Genomic DNA, 24024 nt, shown 5'->3' on the forward strand with positions numbered 1-24024 from the left:
AAATTGCACATTGACAAAAATGTAGAAATTATGCATAGGTAACCATTCTTACATACGTAACAGACTGTTACTTTCTATTAAATGTTATTATGTCTATTAAATCTGTTTGTTATTCAGAAGGCTTCACATAGATATGGAGTCCTCCATAAACAGATGCCATTTTCAATGTATGTCACAAATACATCAAACATTTCTAATTAAGTCAATACATTTGAACAACACTGGAAAGTCATACAGTGTATTTTCTAGTTCATTTTAGTTAACATTTATTTACCTGTAAGTAAATAAACATGTCAGTGAGTTGTTAAATACATAATTGATATCAAAAGCTTTTTCAAAAATTCATGAAAACTTAATTACATGTTAAAAGCAGCCATAGTTGTTTTAGTAGTTTTGTTTAATAATGTTCTGTGTTGCAACACATCATCAACTTAATTTGTCTTTCCTGAACTTTTAAAAGCAGGTTTGAAAGGTTAAATGGTATTTACATTGCAATCTGCAGTTCTTTTGTACAGGTGACCAAGCTATAGTCTTTGTGACCAGCCATTGTGACAATTTGAATGTTTTCAGCACATTTGTTTGAAAATGTCACAATAAATATGTCACAATTAAATGAAAACAAAAATAAATATAGTTTACACAGTTCATACAGAGGTTTAATGGATTTAGACATTTCATCAATTGATTAGATATTATTTCTATTATCTACAGCACATATTGCTTACACAAAGCTTTAATATTATATATGTTTTTAATTGTGATTTCATGTGTCAAAATTTTATTTCAAGTATTTCACATGGAACGTTTGCCCTCAACTGTTCACCCCGACTCAAAGTTTACAGATGAGTCACATATTCGTTCACTAAACCCCATCAACAGTAATTCTCAGAAGCATAAAAGTATGTATACATTACTTTTTTAAGCATTCTGCTGAAACAAAATTGTCATTCACTGTGTAAAAATGAATCCAACTGCATGAGATCTCACACTTGAAATGTGACACTGATAAGTTCAGTCAGCAGGGTGATAATTAATATGCTTAGCAAAAGATTTGATGTCATTATAATGTAATCACACTTTTAAAGAATTCCACTGGGATTTAGGCTCTATAATTGATTTGAGCCTTGCAGTGAATGTTCTACAAACATATTAAGACAGTGATGCTTTGGGAGCTTGAGGGGACGGAAACTACAAAATGATTTCTAGTGATTTAAGCATATGTCTTTGCCATTTTCCAAAGTCAAATGAGCTATTTCCAAGTTATTTCCAGTATACCATATTCAGTAGTATGCTGAATGATCAAAGTCACATGAGTTTTTTTCACACAGAAAATTCTTTGCCATTGTTTGGACCGAAGTGTGTACACTGAAATACACTTGCTGGACTTGTCTTGCTGACTTATAGACTTTACAGTATCTCTCCTTTTCCTGAGAATAACATACATGTCTTTTTTTTATTATAATTTTGCAGTTTTACAATGAAGTCTAAGAGGTTATGGAGGACTGGCAATGCTTCTACCATGTAAAATGCATGGTGCAGGAAAGACCAGCAGCATGAAATTAAATAAATGTTTTTTTTTTTGTTTTTTTTTATTTCAACATTGGTTCCAAAATGTTCAAGTACAACAACCTTCCTTTGGTCATATGCATAATGGGTTTCCTCAGCTCCTAACATAATGGTTGCCTCTAATGAGCATATGGCCTCCAGGCAAAGATTATATATGTAATAACTCAGAGAAAATTGTGGGTATGCTTTCATCAAGGACTAACAAAGAACTATGCTACTTTTGAGATTGTTTTTTTTTCTATCCTCATAATTTTTAAGTTTTTGATCCTGAGCTGTTTTCAGGGGAACTATTACTTATCCCTATCTTTGAATGAAGGAAAGTGATGGAAAGGATTAAAAAAATAATGCTGCAATCGCTTAAAGATGTAAAATTTCAGAATTATTTTCAGAAAACTGTTTTTTTTTATGTAAAAGAAAAATAATAATTAAAAAAAAATCTCCAGGAGACAGATGCTAAAGGAGCAATATAAAAATCAGCAGAAATTAGTTTAGAAGAAAAAAAACCCTTCATTTTCTCTTCCCCCCTATGCTCAACCTTTGGGTCATACTGCCCTTGCCAAATAAAGATAAATACTTCTCAATTGTTAGTCTTAACTCTCTGCTATTAAAATGAGGAACACCAAGAAAAGAGCCATTACAGTCATAAAATGTTAGTCATTAATTTTTTTAAAATTTAATATTCAGTAATAATCCTAATAATCCTAATTTTGGTAACAATTAATGATACTACTACTACTACTACTACTACTACTACTACTACTACTACTACTACTACTAATAATAATAATAATAATAATAATAATAATAATAAAACCCATCCATTTCTATTGGTTGTGTATAGTGTCCAGGAGAAGGCAATAATTTTGTAAAGTTGACGTTGGTTATTTTCAAAACAAATATGTCAGCATAATAAGAGTTAAGAATTTTCATATGATATGTAAGCAATAGTTTCTGTGTAGGAGCAAAAAAAAAAAAAAAGAAAGTTTTTGCTAACTACTAATAGCACTAATACTAAAGGTAAAGTTACTAACAAATAGAGCTTCTTAATCTTTGTTCTTTTTTTTGTAATATATTGACAAGCTACCTTCCGGGAATTATGTTAAAAAGTTTGTGTTTAGCTTTAGCTTGGTGTGCAGCGGCTAAGGCAGTTTCTGTATTAGAGTACAACAGTGTAGACTTGTGTCCAACTTTGACTAGTTTAGCAACAATACTGGTGGTATAGTCAAAGTTACTAGCTTGGCTGTTAGTTCTTTAATTCTCTGCCCTGCCTTCTGATGGACTGGCAACCTGTTTACAGTGCACACCGTCTGCCAGGCTCCTAAGAAGCTGCGTAAGTAGGTATAGACATCAAACAATTATTAATTAGCTATAATTGAACAATTTTAATTCTTTAAGCCCAATTCAAAAACTTACTGAAATCTAACAATTCATTAAATTTCTTTTAACTTTTAAATATCATGATTTCTGTTCAAGAAATGGTGGTTAAAAATCTATGCACAGATAAAAGGTATGCACCTACTAATATCAATTTTATTCATTTATTTTGTTGGTTTCGGCCGTCCAGAATTTAACACTTTACATGGTAATAAAATCACATCTCCCAAATGGAATGATGCAAAAATGAAACGTGTATATTACGGCCAAACAAACTGTCTGTTCAACAACCAGTGTCATAAATAATAAAGCGCATCCCCATAGTCATTTTTACAAACTTCTGTTTTGAAAGAAAGCTGCATACTTGACATGCCTGCATTACCAGTCTTAACACTCTGCTAGGAGTGTTGAGGAAATGAAGATGGGTGTACATCCCCCAACACAACAGCTCCACTCCAACAAACCTCCCACCAGCAAAGTAGTCGAGTCAAAGGCCTCAGCCACGCAGTAGCAAGCGCAGACATATTGTGCAAATAATTTATGGCTGATGCAGCGTTCATTTGAAATTAAGATGAAAACACTAGGAGCTTCCTCACATGGAGTGGTATCTCATTAAATGGTGTAGCCCAATCTTTGTGTACGCTGTTCATCTTGACTTGCTATTCAGAATATTCAGTCAATTTTTGGGTGAAACGGGCATTTTTAGGCCCTCATATGCTGTCATAAATCCCTTTTCAGACAAACAGTTTTTTTTTTTTTTTTAAATAAAAAGTTTAAGCAGTCCAGATATTAGAAACTGTTTGATCTGTTTACCCTGTCATGATAAGAAAGGCTCGGTTATTCCCACAGCTGCATATTTACTTCCTTTTTTACGCTCCACTAACAAATATCAACCACACTAAAGTTTGTTTGTCAGGTCTAATTTGGCTTGTTCAAACACTGCATTCTGTACTTCTCAGTGTCCTTGGTTCTATATCTAATAGCTGCAGCCCCTCCTTCCTCACCCCCACTCGACAAGCCTACCCTTCCTGCGCCGACACATCAAGAGGAGGCAGCTTGATCAACCCTAATAGGGCCTGGTAATTAGAGTCTTTGCATGGAACCTGTCTGTGTGCAGCTACTAAGCAGGTTGGGGAAGGACTGCCATGCACTTGACAGCGTGGAAAAAACAATGTAATGTTCAGTATATGGACCAAATTAGCCAGGCAGCGGTAAACACATTCCACTTCTAAAACAATGGTGACACTAATTAGGGAACCAATGTTTCATTTCAGAGTTCAAGTTTTGCCGTTGTGTGAAACACTTGCAGGTCGTTAGAGAGCCATCTTGAGGTTTTGTGAATGCAAATTTAAAAGACCTTCCCGAATAAAGGCTGTGGGCTGCAGAGAAATAAGATTGCAAAATGAAATCTGGAAGATCACCAAGGAGTATTCAATAAGCTATAAAATAAAAAAAAATCAACACCACTTGATATCGCCTAAACCGACGTGCTTTTTGACATTTTTGCTTCTTCTGCGTGGACTCCACACTTCAGTTTACAAAAATAAAAAATAAAAAATCAACACATATTTGGAGTCATCATTGCATTGTGGATCTAGTATGATTCAGAAAGAAGAAGCTGTTTTTAGGGGTAGTTTGTTTCATACTTTGTTTTCACATAAAATTGCATTGCAAATTTTAAAACCAGTCTCTAAGAAGAAGAAGCCAGATGAATCCATGAAAAATGATCTTGAGACTTTCCTATCCTTTGGGGCAAATACTGAAATTTATACCCTTTCTTCTTCACAAAACAGCTCAATCTTGGATATTATCTGTGAATATACATTTTGAAGATGTTTTACAAAACTTCAATTGATTGATTTTGACAGATTGATATTCTATCTAAACAGTTAGTTGTAAGGGATATCGCAAGCTATGTATCACTTTCATTCAATTCAATTCAAATTAAATTCAAAAATATTTGATTAATCCTAGAGGGAAAACAAATGTAGCAGTCAATGTTACAGTGAATCTGAAGAAGCCTCTGACTGAAGACTCTTGTTGTAAAGTGTTCTCAGAAAGAGGATGCTCAGGGCTGTCTGTAATTGTCTTGATTTCCACAAACACATTCACAACACTGAGAGACCACTTACTGTTGGTCTGTCAGAGGGAATCAGAATAAAATATATTTGTATAAGATGATACCATATACTTTAGTATTAGACGGTAATTAATCTTTTATCTAATCTATAAACACTATGATAGAAAATAGATTACATTTATTTCATAAAAATATTTGAAACAAATTCATGTAACAAAGGTTCTAGATAACCCACATGAGGCCGACATACAGAACTGTCGATCACCACTAATAAATTTGTTTCCCTTCTTTGTAGGCAAGTGATGAAAACCCTGTCTTAGTTTGTATCCATTAACGGTCTGATTTGAGAGGATTCAAAACATAGAGAGGTCTCAGTTTCAGCGGATAAACACTTGTTGAGGCTTAAATTATTTTTTTGGGAAGCTTTCATCCCGTACTTCTGTCTCCACTCCGTGCTGTGCTTGTGTTTGTCTTTGTACGGAGCTCCCCTGGTGACATCAGTGGGAAAAACACTATGACACGGGAATTGAGTTATCAAGCTGTGGCCAAAACATCACAACTGATTGGCAGACACTTTTAAGATGAAATCAAGTCATCATGAAGAGCAGCTTGCTCAATGTCTGGACGTTGTTTGCGTTTCAAGCTGTGTATTTTAGACAGACAAATCAAGTTTCTTCAGCTAATGATGATACTGTGCTTAACCACATGGGGTTGGTCGACTTCACTGGGATTCATTCCAAGATTAAAATAAAATTTGATCGAATCAAGTTTATCCATGCTTTATGAATGACAATAGACATACAGGGCAGAGCGCTTGCCTCCTTTGGTTTCTCAACAAGGAACACAATAAAGTGGAGGATTTATTCCACAAGTTTCAAATAATCACAGTGTAAATGGAAAATAGATGTTCTCACGGTTGTGCATATTAAGTCTTCCAACAGTCACAATGCTGTAAGTCATCATTTGATCATTTGTCTTTTGCTTCCATGAAGCAAGCCTTTCCTAAAATATATTTTAATTATCTTGTGCAAAATATCTTCTGTTTTTTTTTTTGGGACAATTGTAAATGTTAGTTTTTAGAAGACAAATGCATTTGTAAATTGTTTAGATCTTTTAGGCTCTTAAACTCAAATTATCAACCAATGCTGCATAAGCAACAAACTATTCCAAATTTTTTAGCCAAAAACATTATTGTATGTCTCCATAGTTGAATATTTTAAAATATAATAAAATAACTAGTGTGAAATATTATTTATTTTCATTGTAGTCTTTAAAATATTAGAATTTCCAAATAACTTTATATTTTTTGTTTGGTCTGATCATATCATTGTAAAATATTGAATCAGATGTTATTATCAGCTACTCAATAATTAAGTGACCATTTTTTGCAGAATAATGTTTTACTCTTACTTGAGTATTGTCTTTGATGGCTACTTTTTTAACCATTTTACCGTTTTCCTTTATTTTAGTGAAGATATGGTGAAATAGTGCTAGTTTTACTTGTTAAAGTCTGGTAAGTACTATAAACTAAATGGGTTTACATCAGTGTTTAAGAAAGTCATAAATGGATGTCACAATGATACATTGCAGAGACTTTTTGTGTTTGTAGGAAATTCTATACACTTGAAGAGGTTTCATCTCTCATTTAAAACCCTACTAATTTCAAAATATATCTTGAGGTATTAATATATGATATATGATGTAGTCAGAACAAACAATAAGGCTATTCAGGTTGCATACGTGGCTGCCAAAATCCCATGACTCACCGGGTTTTACAATGCATTTGATTCAGTTTTTGGCTTATTGTCACTTAATGATCCAAACATGTCACCTAATTATGTCAAGTGAATTGTTTCAATCATGTCTCAAGGTCTGATTGAGTCGACTGGGAATATTAATGAAGGCTGCACTGTAGGTGTTAGAAAGATGAACCCATAAGTCACATCTGTTTATTGTTGTTTTTTTATGTTTAACATAGATAGCCTTATATCTTCAAAAAGAGTGTCCCTTGTACTTGAGATAAAAGTGAACCACTGGATATTGACCCAATGAGCTGGCTCTTCTGTACTGGATGGCTTGATTTCTGGTACTACCAAATCTACCTTCTGGTTCCTGCTCTAGAAGTGCTAAGTCCTTGGAAGTTGAATAATTTAAATATCAATCATTCGTTTGGATGGGTTTCAAAATATGTCAAAATAAAATCATTATTTCCAGGTATTTAACATGGCAACCCTGTTTTAGTGAGTCAAATAGGGCTACAAGCACAAGGTAAGTCCTTAAGAGATTTTAGTTACAGGTTTAGCATAAAGCGTATTGCTGGCCCTCAAATGTTTTTATATTTAGTACCACATAAGTAAATATTGTTTCATACTTTCACACAAAAAGTGACTTTAAACTGACTAGATTAGATTGTTAATTGATTTCGAGTGGTTAACTAGCCTGAGTATACTTATAATAATTTAAGGAGATATTACAGAAAACATTATTATTTGCAGCTGGTTGATGCTGATTGAAATCTTTTTTTAAATTTTCTTTTTACTGACACATCATGAATAGATAGACCAAATAAGAACCCAACTAAATGAATACAAATCAAATTATTATTATTATTATTATTATGGGATTGATGTTTCCACTGCGCCTGCCTGCAGGATGTGGCGATTGCTGCCTTTTGATTCGCTGCATGTGTACACACACCGACTCAGCTCCCACAATTCAACAGGCAACAAAGGAAGAAAGGAAGAGGCCGTGAGCTATAAAGAGTTAGCTGACCTAGGTTAAAAGATGTACCATTAATTATGCCGTTGTTAGCCGCCAATAGTACCCGTGTGTAAAGAAAATTACAAAGTCAGGCCATGTTTGTGTTTTTGTGCTTTATTTTTCCACAGAAGTGAACTAAAGGGACGGTGGCGGTGATGTTTTCGACATAAAACGCTAACAAAGCTAACTGACTTAGGTAGTAAGGTAGCAGTAGCTACGCTAACGTTAGCCAACAATCGCCTAGGAGCATATTTTTTGCCAATGAGTTTTCACTGACATATAACTAAACATTAATACACTGCTTGCGACAAAAATAAAGCTGGGAGAGACAAGGTAAGGAACAGTGTTGTATTCTTCCTTAGACAAGTTTAAACGTATACTTTTCACAGGTCTGCTAACAGCAGTTTCGTGTTGGCTTCCACGCAGTCTTAACATTTATGACATAATGGGCGTCTCTGTTGGATATTTTTAGGAGAAATGTGATATCTTTATATTAAAAAGCGACAGAACGGATTCGGAGTATTCACACTTAAAGCATAAAAGTAGAATGCTAACACGTAGCTAACCTCCAAGCATGCTCTTGTGTCCGTAGGCCTTTCCAGGTCAGGGCATACCTGGCTAATTTTAGTGTTTAGCACAAGGCGTTCATGACTTTTGCATATCTTTAGGTGTTGTGTTTTTTTTTTTCATAGTGCCTTTTATTTGTGAATTTTATCGGCAGACCTTTGCATATCAACTTGCTTTTGCTCATTTCAACAGTAAATGAAAGGTGGTGGAAGTGGAATTTGACCCAACTGACTCATCATTTTCCTGCAGATAATGGTGAGTAATCAGATTGCAGCTTGATTATCTTGATCATCAAAAAGCTCTGTTTGAGAGCTTTACGTGGTCCTGATTTACGAAAACAATTCTGAATGTTGAAAAAACATACAGGGATTCCCCCACTGTATTATAAGCCTGGCAGCCCGCCATGCTTTACTAGCTCTGCCACCAGGCTAAGCATTGCTTGTTTATGTTTCTAGGAAAATAATAATAATAATAATAATAATAATAATAATAAAAAATCAAACCGCTTTTTTTTTTAAAGCCAGGCTGCAAGCGTCTCTGTTGCTCTTAGCATTTCACTAGCAGAGCAGATTTATTCCTAAAGGATAGCTTTATAATAGATAGGTTTACAGTTTATGCATTTGAAGCCGACAGTGCGCGGACTAATCACACAGCTGGCGCCTCTGCGCTTTGCCTCGCGCGCTGCTGCTGTTTTACCTCAGCGGGATTGCACACGCCTCCTTTCACTCAAACTGGACACAGGCTGACGTGTATGGATATTTACATCAACTTACTGTGAGGAATTATTATCCTTTGGAGAATTCTAGATAAGAGTTTAACCCCTGCCGCGTTAGCTCTGGTTACGCAGCTCTACATGAACCGCAGGAATAACTTGTAGTCGCTCTTTCAGTGGTGCTTTGAGCGAGCGGTGAGAATGATGTATATTTGTGAACAAAACATTATGCAGCATTTATATCTCAACACGCTGCCCAGCGTTTGGCTTTGTCTTCCCTGTGAAGTTTATGTCTATGTTCCCGGTTGGCCAGTGTGTTAGTGGTTAACGACCCAGTGCTAATCACTCATCGTGCAGGTTTAACCCGGTGAGGAGCTTTCGCGCTCTCCTCGCAGTCAAACATCACGCTGATTTTATATTATAATATTATTATTACTAGTATTATTTTTACGGTTACACTAAGCACCAAACCATATCAAATGCTTTGTCCACTTAGTCAGAGTTAATGTGCGTGGCCACCGGACATCTGAAAAACTCGTCCAGAAACTCGACCAACCAAAATAGTTTCTGTGTCCCTTTGTTAAAAACTCAAGAGACACAAAATGAAAGAGCTACTAAAGCCACATTAGCAGCATTGAATTAAATCTCCCGTTTGTTATGCATCTCTGCGCAGTACAGCGGATTTAACTCATCATACAGGGCTAGAGTTCTTTTTGGAACTATAGATGAACAAATTATAGTATTTTATTGCTGAATCCAGGTGATCTGATTTGGAAAGTGAAACATGATGATTGGCATTTATTTTAATGTTTAAGCAAGACTACGTTGTTTTTATATTCATGTCCAAACAAACTAATCCTATCCATGAACACAAAAGTAGGACAATCCAAGCATATAGATTGATTCAAATGAAGTTACACACATTCTGCAACTACATGGAATGTGTGTTTGCATTTCCTTTTAAATCCTGTAAAGCACTTTGTATTGCCTTGTTGCTGAAAATGTGCTATATACCTTTACCATTCCAGTTGAATCCTTAACTTAATACAGTGCAATGCTGTTAAATTTATTAGGTCAATTAGTAAAACAATTTTATAAGTAAAGTCAGCTTATTGCATTAACATACCTAATCATTTGAAGAGTATTCAGTAAAAGGAAATGTTTTACTCATCTCCCATATACATTTTTACATGTTTAAAGCATGGGGAGGGGTTGGTTTTGTAAAATTAAGTTTTCGAGCTCTATGTAATTTTATTACTTCATCAAAAACATACCTGGAGTGTTTGCTTTGATTCTTTCATGCTTGTTTGTGGAGTCCTTGAATGTCCTGTGGCAGCCATTTTGGGGTGTCTAAAAGTTGCTCTCACAAAGCGGCGCCTGTTTACGTAAAGCTCCCTCTCTGAACTGCGGGTCCCAGCCAGGACTCAGCTTCACAGAGCAAAACTACCAACGGTTTCACCACTCAGTTCCTCCAGACTAGCGACAGCAGCAATTAGCAAACACCTGGTGCGGGTCTGTTGAGCTTACCAACAACTTCTCAGTTAAATGCTCCTAAAAACGGCTGTAAACGGCATCATAAAGGAGCATTGTTCTGATGACTTGCTGAGTGTTGAAAAGAGTAGGTCAATATCAAGGCATCACATTTCTTTGAAGTCATGTTCGACATATCCAGCATTTTTATAACAACTGAAGGTAACATAGTTACTAATTGTGGTGAAGTTGTTTTTATTTGTGGGGATTTCTGCCAATTCTTTGGGCAAAAATGCCACAGTAAGATAAACTCTCTGGCTTAATTTCTCAATCTAAGCTTCATCTAAGTTTTTCCATGAGTGTTCAGATAGGCAATGTGAGGGTTTTAGCAGCTCTTACCATAAATGCTTGTTTTGTGGCTTTGTGCATTTGCAGTTGGTTACAGTCTTCCCACTCCCTGTGGATAACCTGTTCTTTTCATCTTTAACTCTTTCATTAGTTGTTTGTATCTAGAGTTGACTTTTATGTGGTAGTGCAGGAAATGTGCCAAATATACTTTCAGAAAGGCTGAAGCATTTTGTGTACATAATTGGGCAATTTCTGTGGTTGTTTAAATCTTCTCTGACTAGACCCATAACATTTTCTGTCTCCTTATTTTAGCAAATGATAAATTGCTTGTGACCCCCACCTTCTATTTTGCAGTTAAACTTTGATTTTAAGAAAAAAAAAAAGTCCTGTTTTTATAGATTGATATCATGTTTTTAATAATGACAGAATGTCAATGCAGGCAGGGAAAAAAAAAATCAAAATCCTTGGATTACAGTCATTCATGCATCGATTGTCCCAATTTCCTTAATTTTGAATGATCAGTGATCGTCGATGCTTGCATGTGAAACCAATTTTGTTCACAAATCTTATCTACCTCTGCAAAGGTCTGAAAATCAGCTCTGTCGCCTCATTTTTTTTCAGTAAAAAATGAAAGTTTTCATAATTTAGTGGTTTGGGCAACAAGTACTGGGTTTTCTAGTTTGACAAGCGTGATTTACAGCTTCTATTGATTTGATTTTGAATCATTCCTTGCAGGAGGAATGATTGAAATAAACTTCATTTTTTAATATTATTCTCATTAATTTGAAATGTCTTTTTAAGAAAAGAAAGCAAGGGGGAAAAATGAACATACGTGTATTTAATGTGAAAAAATATATAATTGTATTTTTAAGTGTTATCGCCACTGACACTTCTGACACTGTTATAGAAAGAGAATCTGAATTAGCCCAAATTAGAATCATCAGGTAAACCTTTTTTTAAGATCGGTGATCAGCCAGAAAACTGCAATCGGTGCACCCCTACTGAAAGCCTTTCAATATTTTAATAATTTCGATAATTAACTTTTGCCTTTGTATTTTGAGTTTTGTGTAAATCAACATTTTTTGACTTTCCTGTAACTTTGCTGGTGACACATCTGAATTTCCCCACTGAGGGACAATATTTGAAAATACCAGGCAGTAAAGTTGTGTAATGTTAGAAAACCACACAGTGTGAGTAGAGTGAAATACCATATTTTTCTCCCTTTACTCTTTGTCATTATAATACCTACAATGTTGACTATTTATTATCTCACCTTATATAATTTATTTGTGATCCAACCTTCTTTTTTGAGAGGTCATCTGATCTGTGTTGCATCAAATCTAACCGCTTAATAGTGAATGTATACTTTACAATAACAGGTGGGGGAAAAAGTCTTTATCTTATTCAACTACATAGACTTTATTGCCAATAGTTTAACCATGATATGGATAGAAATATTCTAAAGCATTATTTCACTTGGTTTTGAAAGTAATCTTATCTTACGTAGCAAAGTATCTCTGGCACCTTAGGGAAATTGTGCGAGTGCTCCAAATCTTGTTTTTTTTGTGAACTTTGAAATGATATTTCTGTTATTAATTATAAAAGGAAACGAAAAAATATGTAACCAGAAAATGTATTACTTTAGAATCTATTATTATCAAACCGACTAAGATGTGTCTTTTTCTGTCTTCAGGGATTTTTGGATCCACTGTATGGATGACTTGTTTCATGTGGCCTGATGGAAGGACATTGTGGATAGTGCTTTCATCAGGATATCAGGAGAGCCGTCCCATGCCCCCACATTGGAGGGCCTGTCAGAATGAAGAAGATAAGCCTTAAGACGATCCGCAAGTCCCTCAGCATAAAGGGCAAAGAGGAGGGTGACTTTGTCATGCTCCAGCAGCCTTCAGTGACAACAGAGTTTTCTAAGGAGGAATCACTTTTTGGAGGGTGCTACACCAAAGACCTTTCAGGGAGTGATCTTGGTTGTGAGGACGAGAAAGGAGGCCAAAATAAAAGTCGATCAAAGAGTGAGGGCCTAATGGGTTCGTTAAAGAGGAGGCTGTCTGCCAAACAAAAGGCAAAAGCAAAAGGTGGCTCTTCAGCTTTGTGTTCGACAGATGACGATGACAACTTTTCGTCGTCTTCTGTGCCCATCAGCAATGAAGTAAAAGCCCAGAGACCCCTCAGATCCGCATCCTTGCGGAGTCACCATTACAGCCCCTCGCCGTGGCCTCTGCGACCGGTCAACTCGGACGAAGCATGCATCAAGATGGAGGTAAAGGTTAAAGCCATGGTCCACTCTCCTTGTGCGAGTCCCAACTTAAATGGTGTTCATAAAGAATTTCGTAACTTCCAGATGGAAGGGCTCTTTCAGGATCAAGCAGAGTCCATAAAGTATCTCCAACAACCACAAAACGGTGAGCTGCATCTAAACATCGATGAAAATGATGTGCCTGTTGAGCTGGGGTTGACGCCCCAGGACTATATCCAGTACACAATGCCTTCAGATGATGGAATGTACCCAGAAGGGTCCCACTCCTTTTGCCTCGATGGTTCTACTCCCATGGAAGTAGTGACAGAGGCAGACAGCAGGTCCCTCCACACCGAGCAGGGACAGGAGGAGCATGAACTGGTTAATGGGATGCCTGCGGACCTCTTTATGGAAACCTCAGTTAATAGTATTCTTTTAGGTTCTGCTGGTATGGTGCTCCAAAGCTCTCGGGTGGAAGTCCCACCTCCCCTCAGCCCCCTTCTGCCACCCATGACAAGTAACGGACACATCCCTAGGACTTTTTCCAGCTTCAGCTCTACAGACAGCCAGGTAGCTGAGAGGGTAAGACACCACCTCAACTTTGACCCAAATTCAGCTCCTGGAGTCAGTCGAGTGTACGATTCAGTCCAGAGCAGTGGCCCGATGGTCGTGACCAGTCTGACCGAGGAGCTTAAGAAGCTCGCAAGGCAGGGCTGGTACTGGGGTCCGATCACACGGTGGGAGGCGGAGGAGAAGCTGATCAACTTGGCCGATGGTTCGTTCCTGGTCAGAGACAGCTCAGACGACAGGTACCTGCTCAGCCTGAGCTTCCGATCGCAGAGCAAAACCCTTCACACACGCATCGAACACTCCAACGGACGCTTCAGCTTCTACGAGCAGCCTGATGTCGAGGGTCACACATCAATCGTTGATTTAATTGAACACTCCATCAGAGACTCAGAAAACGGAGCCTTTTGTTATTCCAGGTCTCGCCTTCCAGGGTCTGCAACCTACCCTGTCAGACTAACCAACCCAGTATCTCGGTTTATGCAAGTGCGCTCCCTGCAGTATCTTTGCCGCTTTGTCATTAGGCAATACACAAGGATAGACCTCATCCAGAAACTGCCCTTACCCAACAAGATGAAAGATTACCTACAGGAGAAGCACTACTGAGGACACAGACAGGGCAGTGGTAGCAGTTTGCACTTTTGTGTTCAGTTAACATTTTTACACAAGGTTTACAGACAACCACAGTTTGAGACGACCGGTTCTGGTAGCTCCTGATTTATGTTTAAGTGACCCTGTCGTTGTCCATTCCACTCTTCTGTGAGGTTTTATTTTTCTGGTGTTCAGAAGGTTCTGCATCTAGTAATACTTAATCTATTGCAAAAATGTGGCTGAGGTGAAAAGCAAAGTAAGCTTAGTTGGAAACAATGAAGAGCAGACATTTGGCAGTTGTGATGGATGTATGCTGTCTGGCTGTGAACATAGAAGTTTCTTAATTATACGCAGTAAAGTTGAGCAAGTGGGGGAAAATAAAGTTCCTCTTTGAATTGAAAATGTGTTGCATTATCAACTGGATTGTACATTACAGATATGAATGTTTGCTACAATTGGTTTTTCATCTCTGCAGGCTGACTACTTTTGCACATCTTTTGCCTATCAGTTTTCTAGATGTTGAAATGTCTTTTTTTTTCTACTTTAGGCATGATCAAATTGCAACTTAGGATTTTGGATAGTGAAACTTTGCATTCAGAATAACGATGTTAAAGTCTGATGTACAAACATAGATATTAAATGACTATGTGTTTGTCAAAAATTCTTAGGCTAACTAAAGTACTAAGCCAAGGACAAACTGTGTAAAGCTGAACAGCAAAAGATGTCCAGATTTTGTCAGCCACTAGGATGTTTTCAATAGCTGGGGCTGAGAATTAGCTTTAAAATTGTAAGGCTGCATTTTGTCATTATGCATTTTTCAAGCCTAATGGTACTTCTAATGCTGGATGCAGGTGCTTTTTTTTTTTTTTAGAAATGGCATCAACTAAATGTATGGACTAAAAAGAAAATGTAACATTAAAATGACAATTGTGCATTTGAAATCTTGCAAAATCTCCACTGCAGGTTTATGTTTTTTCACTAATGTTTGTGTTGTCTGCTTGTAGTAAAGGCTTTAAGATGGTCAGACTACATGGGAGAAGGTGTTGAACAGGGAGAAAACAATTTGGTATCAGAGGTTATTCAATGCACAACTGCATTTGCCTTGGGGAGTCTGAAAACCTTGCCCACGTTCATTCTGCAACTTAAAGACATGTGAAATCTCGACTAAGTTACCTTTAGAGATGCACCGAGAATAATCAATTTCCAATTGGTGGTTTTTCGAAAGCTTTTGTCCGCTGATTATGTCTAAGTACTAAAATAGAGGAAAAAGTAAGAACAGCTAGAAGAGCTTTCAAACACTTCCTTCCACCCTCCTAGCTTTCCTGCCATGAGGGGTAATAAGTATTTTTTTCAGTAAAAGAGGTGATACCACATTGTGTTTGTGACAGAGTGAATCATCTTTGTACAACAGGGTTTTACTAATAATTTTAAAACAGTATTACTAAGTTGAAGTTTAAATTGCCTTTAGCCTGTTAGTAGAAATGAGCACAGGTAGCATAACAGTCTGGATCAAGACAATGCAAGATCTTCAGAGTTCTGAAAGGTTGCCATGATTTATAGATTCAACAAGTTCCATGACAGATGGAAGCGAAAAAAAAAAAAAAAGTTAAAGCAGTTTTGCTTTTATCTTGCTCTCCATGATTTTTAGTGAACATGGTTCGACATGTTCTGCAACTGACTGTTTCCTGCTAATCAACCAGTAGCATCTCTGTGCTTCCTGTTGCTTCTTTTTGAACACCTTCTTCCATCAGCAATGACTTCCACACCGATCACTGTGGTTAACACCATCTGGTTACGCTTGGGTATATTTCAGCTGATCAGAAAAATCTAAATTTGCGTTTCTGGCCATTTAGTTTCCAGAACCAGAATATCGGGGGATTTGCTGACTTCTCGGTGCATCTCTAATCTATTTGTAGTACTAGTGGTAACATTATGCTGGAAAGAAGACGTGGACCTAGGAAAGATGTTGCAGGCCTTTGGGAAATACAGATTTGGGAAACATTGGTCAAGGAGTCTTCTCCACCTCGGAAGGGATGTCAGGGTCTTGGCATGTGATAAAAGTTAAATCAAACCTGTATGCCAACGTTGGTGTTCTAAAATGAAGAGTTTTATTTTTTTTTTTTTTTGCCGTTTTTCATATTGTCGCGAGTCTGTCCTTTCAGAGCTGCACTACCACAAGTTGTACTGAGCTGATGGCGTCAAAATAAAGGGAAGAGCACACAGTATGCTACGCAAGTGCTTTATTTAGATAATTGACAGGGAATTGTCTCCTCACAATATGAATGGTCATCTTTTTTTAACATCAGTGTCCTTAAAAGTATTGCGAAATGGTCTTTGGCAACTTTGGTAGGTCTTTAGGGTGTAGTTTTAGTTGTAGTTAGCTGGAGACGTTGTCTGAGGAAGCACAGCGGAAACTAGATAGGATCTTTGAACGGTGTTTGCATGTTTAAACACTTAGTTTTAAAGCTTTGAGTTGTACAGGAATGAAGGATTTAAGATGTGTTTTGGCTGTATAGAGAGATGTGTTTTTTTTTTTTGTTGATTTTTTTGTTAATGTCACAAACTGGCTGGACGTTTTTTTTTTTTGTTTGTTTGTTTTTTTTTTATATACAAGAAATGTATTTTTATTTTAACTGTTTGAGTTGTTTTTATTGTCGTTTGAGACATTTGCCATCTGGGGGATGGGGCCGTACAAAAGGAATGTACGCTTGTTTGAGGTATCCTGTTATCTGCCTGCAGACCCGTTTCTGAAAGCATGGGGAACATAAGGACTACAATGACACATAATTTGCACTTGAACATTCATTGAACCTCTCTTTGCCTCAAGTTTTCCCTCAGATGGTGATTTATAAAGAAAAGTCACAGATTTGTCATGATGTATTCATATAACTGTAAGAGTAAAATTTTTTATTTTTTTTTTCCTTTGGGGGGTGGGGCGGTCACATCTGTGTGATTTAAGGGGGGTCACATGCCAGCATAATTTCAAAGCTATTCCTAATTGGCTGTTAAGATATGGGATCATAGCAAGAATGTGGATGTAAATTTCTTTTTACCCTTTTGTGTATGTGAGGATGTTTTTCAGTCAAAATGTGAAGACAAAATGTTAGTCTCTTTTTCTTATACAGTGTTTAATCCATCTTAATTATAATTCCATTTTAATTTTGAAATAATCATTTGATTTCGACACGCAAATCCTTTTCAGACGGTATGCTTGTGCATTAAAGCCTTCATTGTTCGATTCCAGAGGTTGACGCTTGTTCAGACTGCTGATTTGAATTAGTAACAGCTGTTAAGCACTTAACATACTCCAGTTTCTTTCTCTCTCTCTCTCTCTGTCTCTCTCTCTCTCCTTTGTGCATCTCAGTCATTGAAGGTAATTGTTTACGACAACATGTTTGTACAAAACCTTCCATTTTCTTTTCCTCACATTAACATCTTGGTACAATTTTGATAATTCCTTTAATGTGTTCTACACATTCGTGCTGCTTTGGGATATTATTGCCTTTCTTGTATTTAACAATGGTGGAACTAGAATGTTGCCACTCTAGATGTATGTACACGTAATGACTCGGTTGTCATCTTGGGAGAGCAAAGCAAAACTTGCAATTTGTTAATGACTGTAGTCGGTTAAAAGAGAATTAGTATTAATTAGTAGAGCCTCTGTAGAATTACCAGTTCACTCCAGTTTACATTGGTTGTCAACTTTCCAAAGTAGATAGTCTTTTTGTATTTTCTTTTGGAGAAAAAAAAAAAATCAATGATTTATTGCACATTTTGGATACAGTTAAAGAGTTTTTTGTATCTGCCGATTATAAATTATAAATAAAAACTATATTCTAAAAAAAAGGAGGAATTGTGTGTAGTCTTAATAAAATGATTATTTACATGTATACATCAATAACTAATGTCAAAAATCATGCGTACTCATGTTTTTTTTTTTCTAACAGAAACAACTGAATTACTGTGATAACTATTCTGTTTTGAATTAAAAAAAAATGAATCTAAGTATTGTTTTTTTTTATCTAGTTAACTGAAAGGTTAGTGGAGGGGAGAAAAAGTATGATGGAAACAACACAGATATGAGAGATTTGTGACGTAAACCTCATTGAAGAGTTCGGCTAAGATTTTCAAGGTTTTGTCACAATCATTGTGTTTCGCCACTCCTGAAGCAGCGATGACATCAGAAGCGTCCATACCGGGCAAATCAGAAACGGGAACGGACAAACGGCCAGTGGTCCAAGAATTCATCTTTTCAAAGAAAGTGGAATTCTGCATTTCAGTAAGACAAGTTCCCAGAGTCCAGAGGAAAAGTGAAGACAAAATGAAAAGTCCCTGAGGAAGCTTCCTCAGTCTGGTGTTTCCCGGTGTTGACCCACTGCATTTTATGAAGTCCAAAAATCAGTGCTGTGGTTTACCAGGGAACTTTTACAACTTTCATCTGCTGACAAACTCTTTTATGGTTATGATCTTTTATTAGCAGAAATTGGCATCTGGCTACACTGCCAAAAGCACCAATACCTACTTTTAAAGACCCTGGTGTTATTGTGCTTGAATGGCCAACAAATTCGCCTGAACAAAACCCCGCAGAGTGTCAAGTATCGTCAAAAGCAAAATGCGACACGCCAGACTCAGCAATTTAGACGAGCCGAACGCTGCTTTAAAAGAACCCTGCCTTCCCTAAAGCCTCAGAGTGAATGTACTCTGCATTAAATGGATACTTTTCAGCAAGCTGACGTTTCTATATTAAAATCCTTTTTGTTGACCTTATGTAATACCATTTCTGAGAAACATGAGTTTTTTTTTATTAGCTGTAGACATAATTAACTGAAAGAAATGCTTAAAATATACATTATTTATGTGCGTGATAAACATTAACAATGTTTATCACACACGAAATCTCTAAGAGCTTCAGTTTTTCACTTGAACGACTGAAACACCCTTTTTGACAATATGCTAATTTTATTGAGATCCAACTGCAATTTTACATTCACAGGAGAGTCTAGAGACGGTTTGCATCAGAGCAAAGCTTGGATGCAGCAACACCCGTTAGGAGCCGAGTCATGCCTGCAGCTGTGTTAACAGGTGATATTATGGAGGTCTGAACGAGTCTATCCGCAGCAAGTACAAATTGGCAGCTAAACCTTGAGCTCTGGCTGTGTAAGTTACAGAGGCAATCTGGGTGCTCTTGAAATACATCAGAGTGGAGCCGACGCAGGGCAAAAACGAGCCGCAGTGTTGCCACGCTTTTCTTTAACTTGCCTGTTGAAAGTGTGAGATCTTCGGAGAAACGGCAGAGAAGGTTTTTGAGCGTGGTGTCAGGATTGGACTTTGGTTCACTGAAATGTGCTTTGCATGCTGATGAGGAGGTAGACTTTGTTAACTTCTTTGTCTGACAGGCCTCTCCAGGCATCTGAGGTGAAGATGCATAACTGTTTACTCTCTCTGCCCGGTTCAGTATGATTTATTCATGGCACGCACTGGTGGTTGCATGTCATATTGAGATGCCTTCATCATCACAAAAGGACTCCTCTCTGTTTTTGCTGTTTACTTTTTTTTTTTTTCTAATTTGCAACTTTTCAAACTCTTTTTCTTTTTTTTTTTTTTTACCGTGCTCTCAGTTTAACTGGGAAGGGTTTGCTTTCAAAGAGATGAACTTGACATGAGGTGACACGCCATCTTTTCAGTGTTGAATTTTGTCTAGATAATGTGATGTTTGTCCTTCTAACCTTGCTGCTTCTTCCACTTAATGTTGCCTCCCTTCAGTGCTTCGCTTCTGTGTGGCAGTTTGGACGACACGTTGTCGCTACGTGTGTTTCTGAGTGAAATATCGAAACGGCAGAAGAAAAATGTCAGCGATTAACACTTATTGAGGCTTGTTAAATAGATAGTACATCTCGTTTAAATTCTAAGGCTTTACATACGGGGACAAATTAAAATTCCCCCAGCAATGTGATAGCCTGAATCCATTTTACCAAATGCAAATAATTAGTTATTACTTATACTCTGGCTTAGAGTGAATGCTGTAACATTAAAAATGAGCCAGAGAGTGGATGGCCCCTGCAGGATTTTGGAGAGCACAACTGCAATTAACAAAGCTTTTTTTTTTTTTTTTTTATAGACCCGTGTGCACTGATTGGCTCAAGTACAGTTAAAGAGTTTATTAAAAGGTAAAACAAAGGAAAATGTACTTCTAGGGTTTTGTTGTTTTTGTTGTTGTTGTTGCTTGTTATGTTGCACCAGCTGACCTAATCCATCATTCATTAAGAACATAAATGACAGTAATAAAAAAAAGAGCATGTTAGCCAGAATTTTAAAGGGGTGCAGTAAAGGGGGCTTTATATTACACTTTAATTTGAATTATTATGCATGATACATAAAGTAAATCTACGACTACATATATATATATATATATATATATATTTTCATCCATCCATCCATTTTCTGAACACCCTTGTCCCTCAGTGGGGTCGGGAGGGGTGCTGGTGCCTATCTCCAGCTAACGTTCCGGGCGAGAGGCGGGGTACATCCTGGACAGGTCGCCAGTCTGTCGCAGGGCAACACAGACACACAACCATGCGCACACACACACACACCTAGGGGCAATTTAGACAGACCAATTAACCTAACAGTCATGTTTTTTGGACTGTGGGATGAAACCGGAGTACCCGGAGAAAACCCACGCATGCACAGGGAGAACATGCAAACTCCATGCAGAAAGACCGGGGCTGGGAATCGAACCCAGAACCTTCTTGCTGCACGGCAACAGCTCTCTCTCTATATATATATATATATATATTTTTTTAAAATAAAAGTTACCTTCTGCACATTTAACCAAAACAGTAAAACTGATAACAGATGCTGACCACACCACCTTCTCTAGATCTGTTTAGGCTGTACAAAGCAACATTCCTTTAATTACCACCCAATGGATATCAGCTGGAAACAAAAGATTAATCTGTTATTCTGCAAAAATGCTAGGTTTAAAAGCACTAGACTGGTAGAGAAAAGAACCGTGAATTGTCAAGTCTCGAAGTTTTTAACATCACCCTGAAAAGGTAGGGGAAGGTGTCAAATTTACACAAAACAAATAATAAATTTGGTGTTTATCAATTATATTCAGTCAATAAATTTGTTAATATGCTTATATAAACTTTTCAGCTAAGAGTTAATTTTCCAATTTATGTCATTGCAATGACTTGCTCAGATACATGAGTTCTTTTTTCACAACTTCATTACTTTCTGCAAGCATCCCTAAAGTTTTAAATTTAGCAATGTTGGTTTGCAGCGATCATTTTTATATTTTTCACACCCCTCGATTCATGCCATCTGCTGCTCCTATGAAAAAAAAAGACGCGTTAGTATTAAGCTTATTTCACTTGCAGTTATCCATAAAACTCCTTCCCTAAAAAATTAAAGCATTGATCAAAGAGGCATCTAAAGAAAATACAATGTTGTGAAATAGCTCAACATTTTTGTCACTGACAACAAAGATAATTGCAGATTTGAGAAGATTTTCAAACAAAAACTATTGGATAATTTGTGGTAGAATCATAAGAAGTGCACTGAGGCTCAAATCGGCGCTATCAAAACCCGTTACAAACAGACGGATTCTACAAATGCACTGCAAATGTTGGACTCCTTGTGTTAAGCAAACTCACCTGACCTGAGGCCTGTAGAGAATCTACGGGGTGTTGGAGGAAAGTGAGAAAAAGGCCGCTTCACGTGTTCTTAGAAATGAACATAGTTTTCAGAAGCTTGACATTTCTGCTTAAAATAACCGTTTAATTGATCTTATGTAATATTCTCACTACCTGGGACGCCGAGTTTTTGGTTCTCATCTTCACTAAGACATAATTATCAAAAGCCGAAGAAATAAAGGCTTTAAATATTTCACTCTGTGAAACAAAGTTGTATATGAGTTTTCACAAACTTGAAAGGAGTTATTTTTAATGAGCTTTTTACACAGTAGTTCAACTTTTTTTTTTTTTTTTTTTAGTTGCACCTGGAAGTGACCTACTGTAACTGTGGAGGAGCTGCAAAGCTGTGCGATTCGGGTGGAATGTACTAATATTTGTTGTTCGACTGATTCGACTTCTGGGTGCCTTTTTTAAAAATCATTTTACAAGGTCATTTAAATCTCAGAAGATGAACAGCTTGAATGTGTTTATGTATTTCTTTTAGTGCATAGCATGGACACAAAACCGCTGGTTTGCGAGCAAAATGTCTTCCCAAAGTGGCTCATACTTGGAAAGTGTTTCCTCTGGGGGAATCCATACATCACGCGTCTCCTGTTTCAGACTGATGATCCATTCCTGCCATCTGCTGCGCAGTGTGGTGCACCCATTTTTCACCTCCTAACAGGGAATATGTTGACAGTCTAAACTGGCCAGCAAACATATATATTGCTTAAAACTGGCACGCACAAAAAAAAAAATAACAGCAAGAAAATGATGCTTGAGTCTGAGCTTGTAATGCTAAAGCAAAGTTACCTGCTGGCAAAAGATGACTTTGAGGCCTGAGTGAAAGGGTTCAGCTCTTTTCATGCCTCTGATCTTTTGCCAGCAGTTTCAGGCACCGCTGAGTTGCCGTCCTTTTCCATCTATCATTACATTCGATTTCTCTGAATCCCAATTAGTCCCGTTAGAGATGTGACTGCCTTCATCATTAGCAGGTCCCCGCAGATGCAACACCTCGTCGTGGTCGTCATTGTGATCATCCTTCACACTTTCCCTTATGTATGTGTGAGATAGAGAGAGAGAGAGAGAGAGAGTATGTTTACTGAAGTTCGGCTTTTGCAGCTATGCGGCTCACGCCATCATGCTGTACGGTGCCCAGATCAAGATGCCTTTTATCGCGGTCCATTTCCAAAAGCGGCGTCTCTCCTGCACCATGCAACAGACAGAATTTAGCAAACAAAGAGGCGGAGGCTGTAAAGACTGAGTTAGCCAGCTTCATTTGCACCGAGAGAGCAAGAAATCGAACATCCTGGAGATGCGAGCGTGGTTAATGACCAGAAAATGGCCGATCCAGATGGCCTCAGCTCCAGGGTGTCAGGGAAGACGGATTTGGCCACTTTGATATCTGACTGATAATCTGTCAAGGAAGTAACTCCTCATGTGCAAGCTTTTCCTTGTGCAGGATTTACTTTTTTTTCTTATTTTTTTGTAGTACATGATTGTTTATTATCTTATTCTATGGCAATAGATGATGCGACTGAGATTCTTGAGTGTTACAAGACTTCCTGTTTGGAAGGATCAGCGATGCAGAGTTATGATGACATGCTACATACAACTTTGCATTTGCAAGGTTTTTAAAAAGATGTGTTTCAGATCATTGAGCTAATTTTAATATCAGACAAAGATGGTAGAGGGGAGTAGAACTGGATTTACTTGAGTAACCTATTGGAAAAAAAAAAGTTACATCTAAGGGTAGCTTTAATGCATCATTCTTAAATTCTGCATAAGTAATGTTACTTGAAGTAATGCCTCTGTCCAACTCTAGTTGCTTCACTGAATGAAGAACAAACATGTTTTAATCCCAAATTCACCAGACACAAAATGAATATTGCTATACAGACTGAAGGCCAAAAGGGAGTTGCAAGATGATCATAATTCACAATTGAGGCATCTGAAAATAGAGGATCATCGACTCGCCTCCCTTCTTTACCCCAGCGTGACTCCAACAGTAGAACATTTCCTTTGGAAAGTCTTCCTATTGCTCAAACGAGAGCAAGGT

At 37.3% G+C, this 24024-nt stretch overlaps 1 protein-coding gene across 2 annotated transcripts; it reads left to right on the forward strand.

Annotated features, from left to right (window-relative positions):
- Positions 1–7715: 7715 nt before the first annotated feature.
- socs6a (suppressor of cytokine signaling 6a) lies at positions 7716–18030 on the forward strand. 2 transcript variants are annotated; one of them, XM_015021029.1, is made up of 4 exons: positions 7716–8113; positions 8540–8602; positions 12571–13155; positions 13237–18030. In XM_015021029.1, exons 3-4 carry the CDS (start codon positions 12697–12699, stop codon positions 14302–14304), a joined length of 1527 nt encoding a protein of 508 aa, XP_014876515.1. In that variant the 5' UTR covers positions 7716–8113; positions 8540–8602; positions 12571–12696; the 3' UTR covers positions 14305–18030. The 2 variants fall into 2 exon arrangements, with proteins under 2 accessions (XP_014876515.1, XP_014876514.1); XM_015021028.1 differs by having other exon boundaries at positions 12571–18030.
- The last annotated feature ends 5994 nt before the right edge of the window (positions 18031–24024 follow it).

Source organism: Poecilia latipinna, unplaced genomic scaffold (assembly GCF_001443285.1).
Source record: "Poecilia latipinna isolate Pla-1442-1.1 unplaced genomic scaffold, P_latipinna-1.0 Scaffold2707, whole genome shotgun sequence".
NCBI classification, from domain to species: Eukaryota; Metazoa; Chordata; class Actinopteri; order Cyprinodontiformes; family Poeciliidae; genus Poecilia; species Poecilia latipinna.

Bases quoted from the DNA above. Each gene is read 5' to 3' on its own strand.
- socs6a (XM_015021028.1), top strand. From the start codon at position 12,697: ATGAAGAAGATAAGCCTTAAGACGATCCGCAAGTCCCTCAGCATAAAG.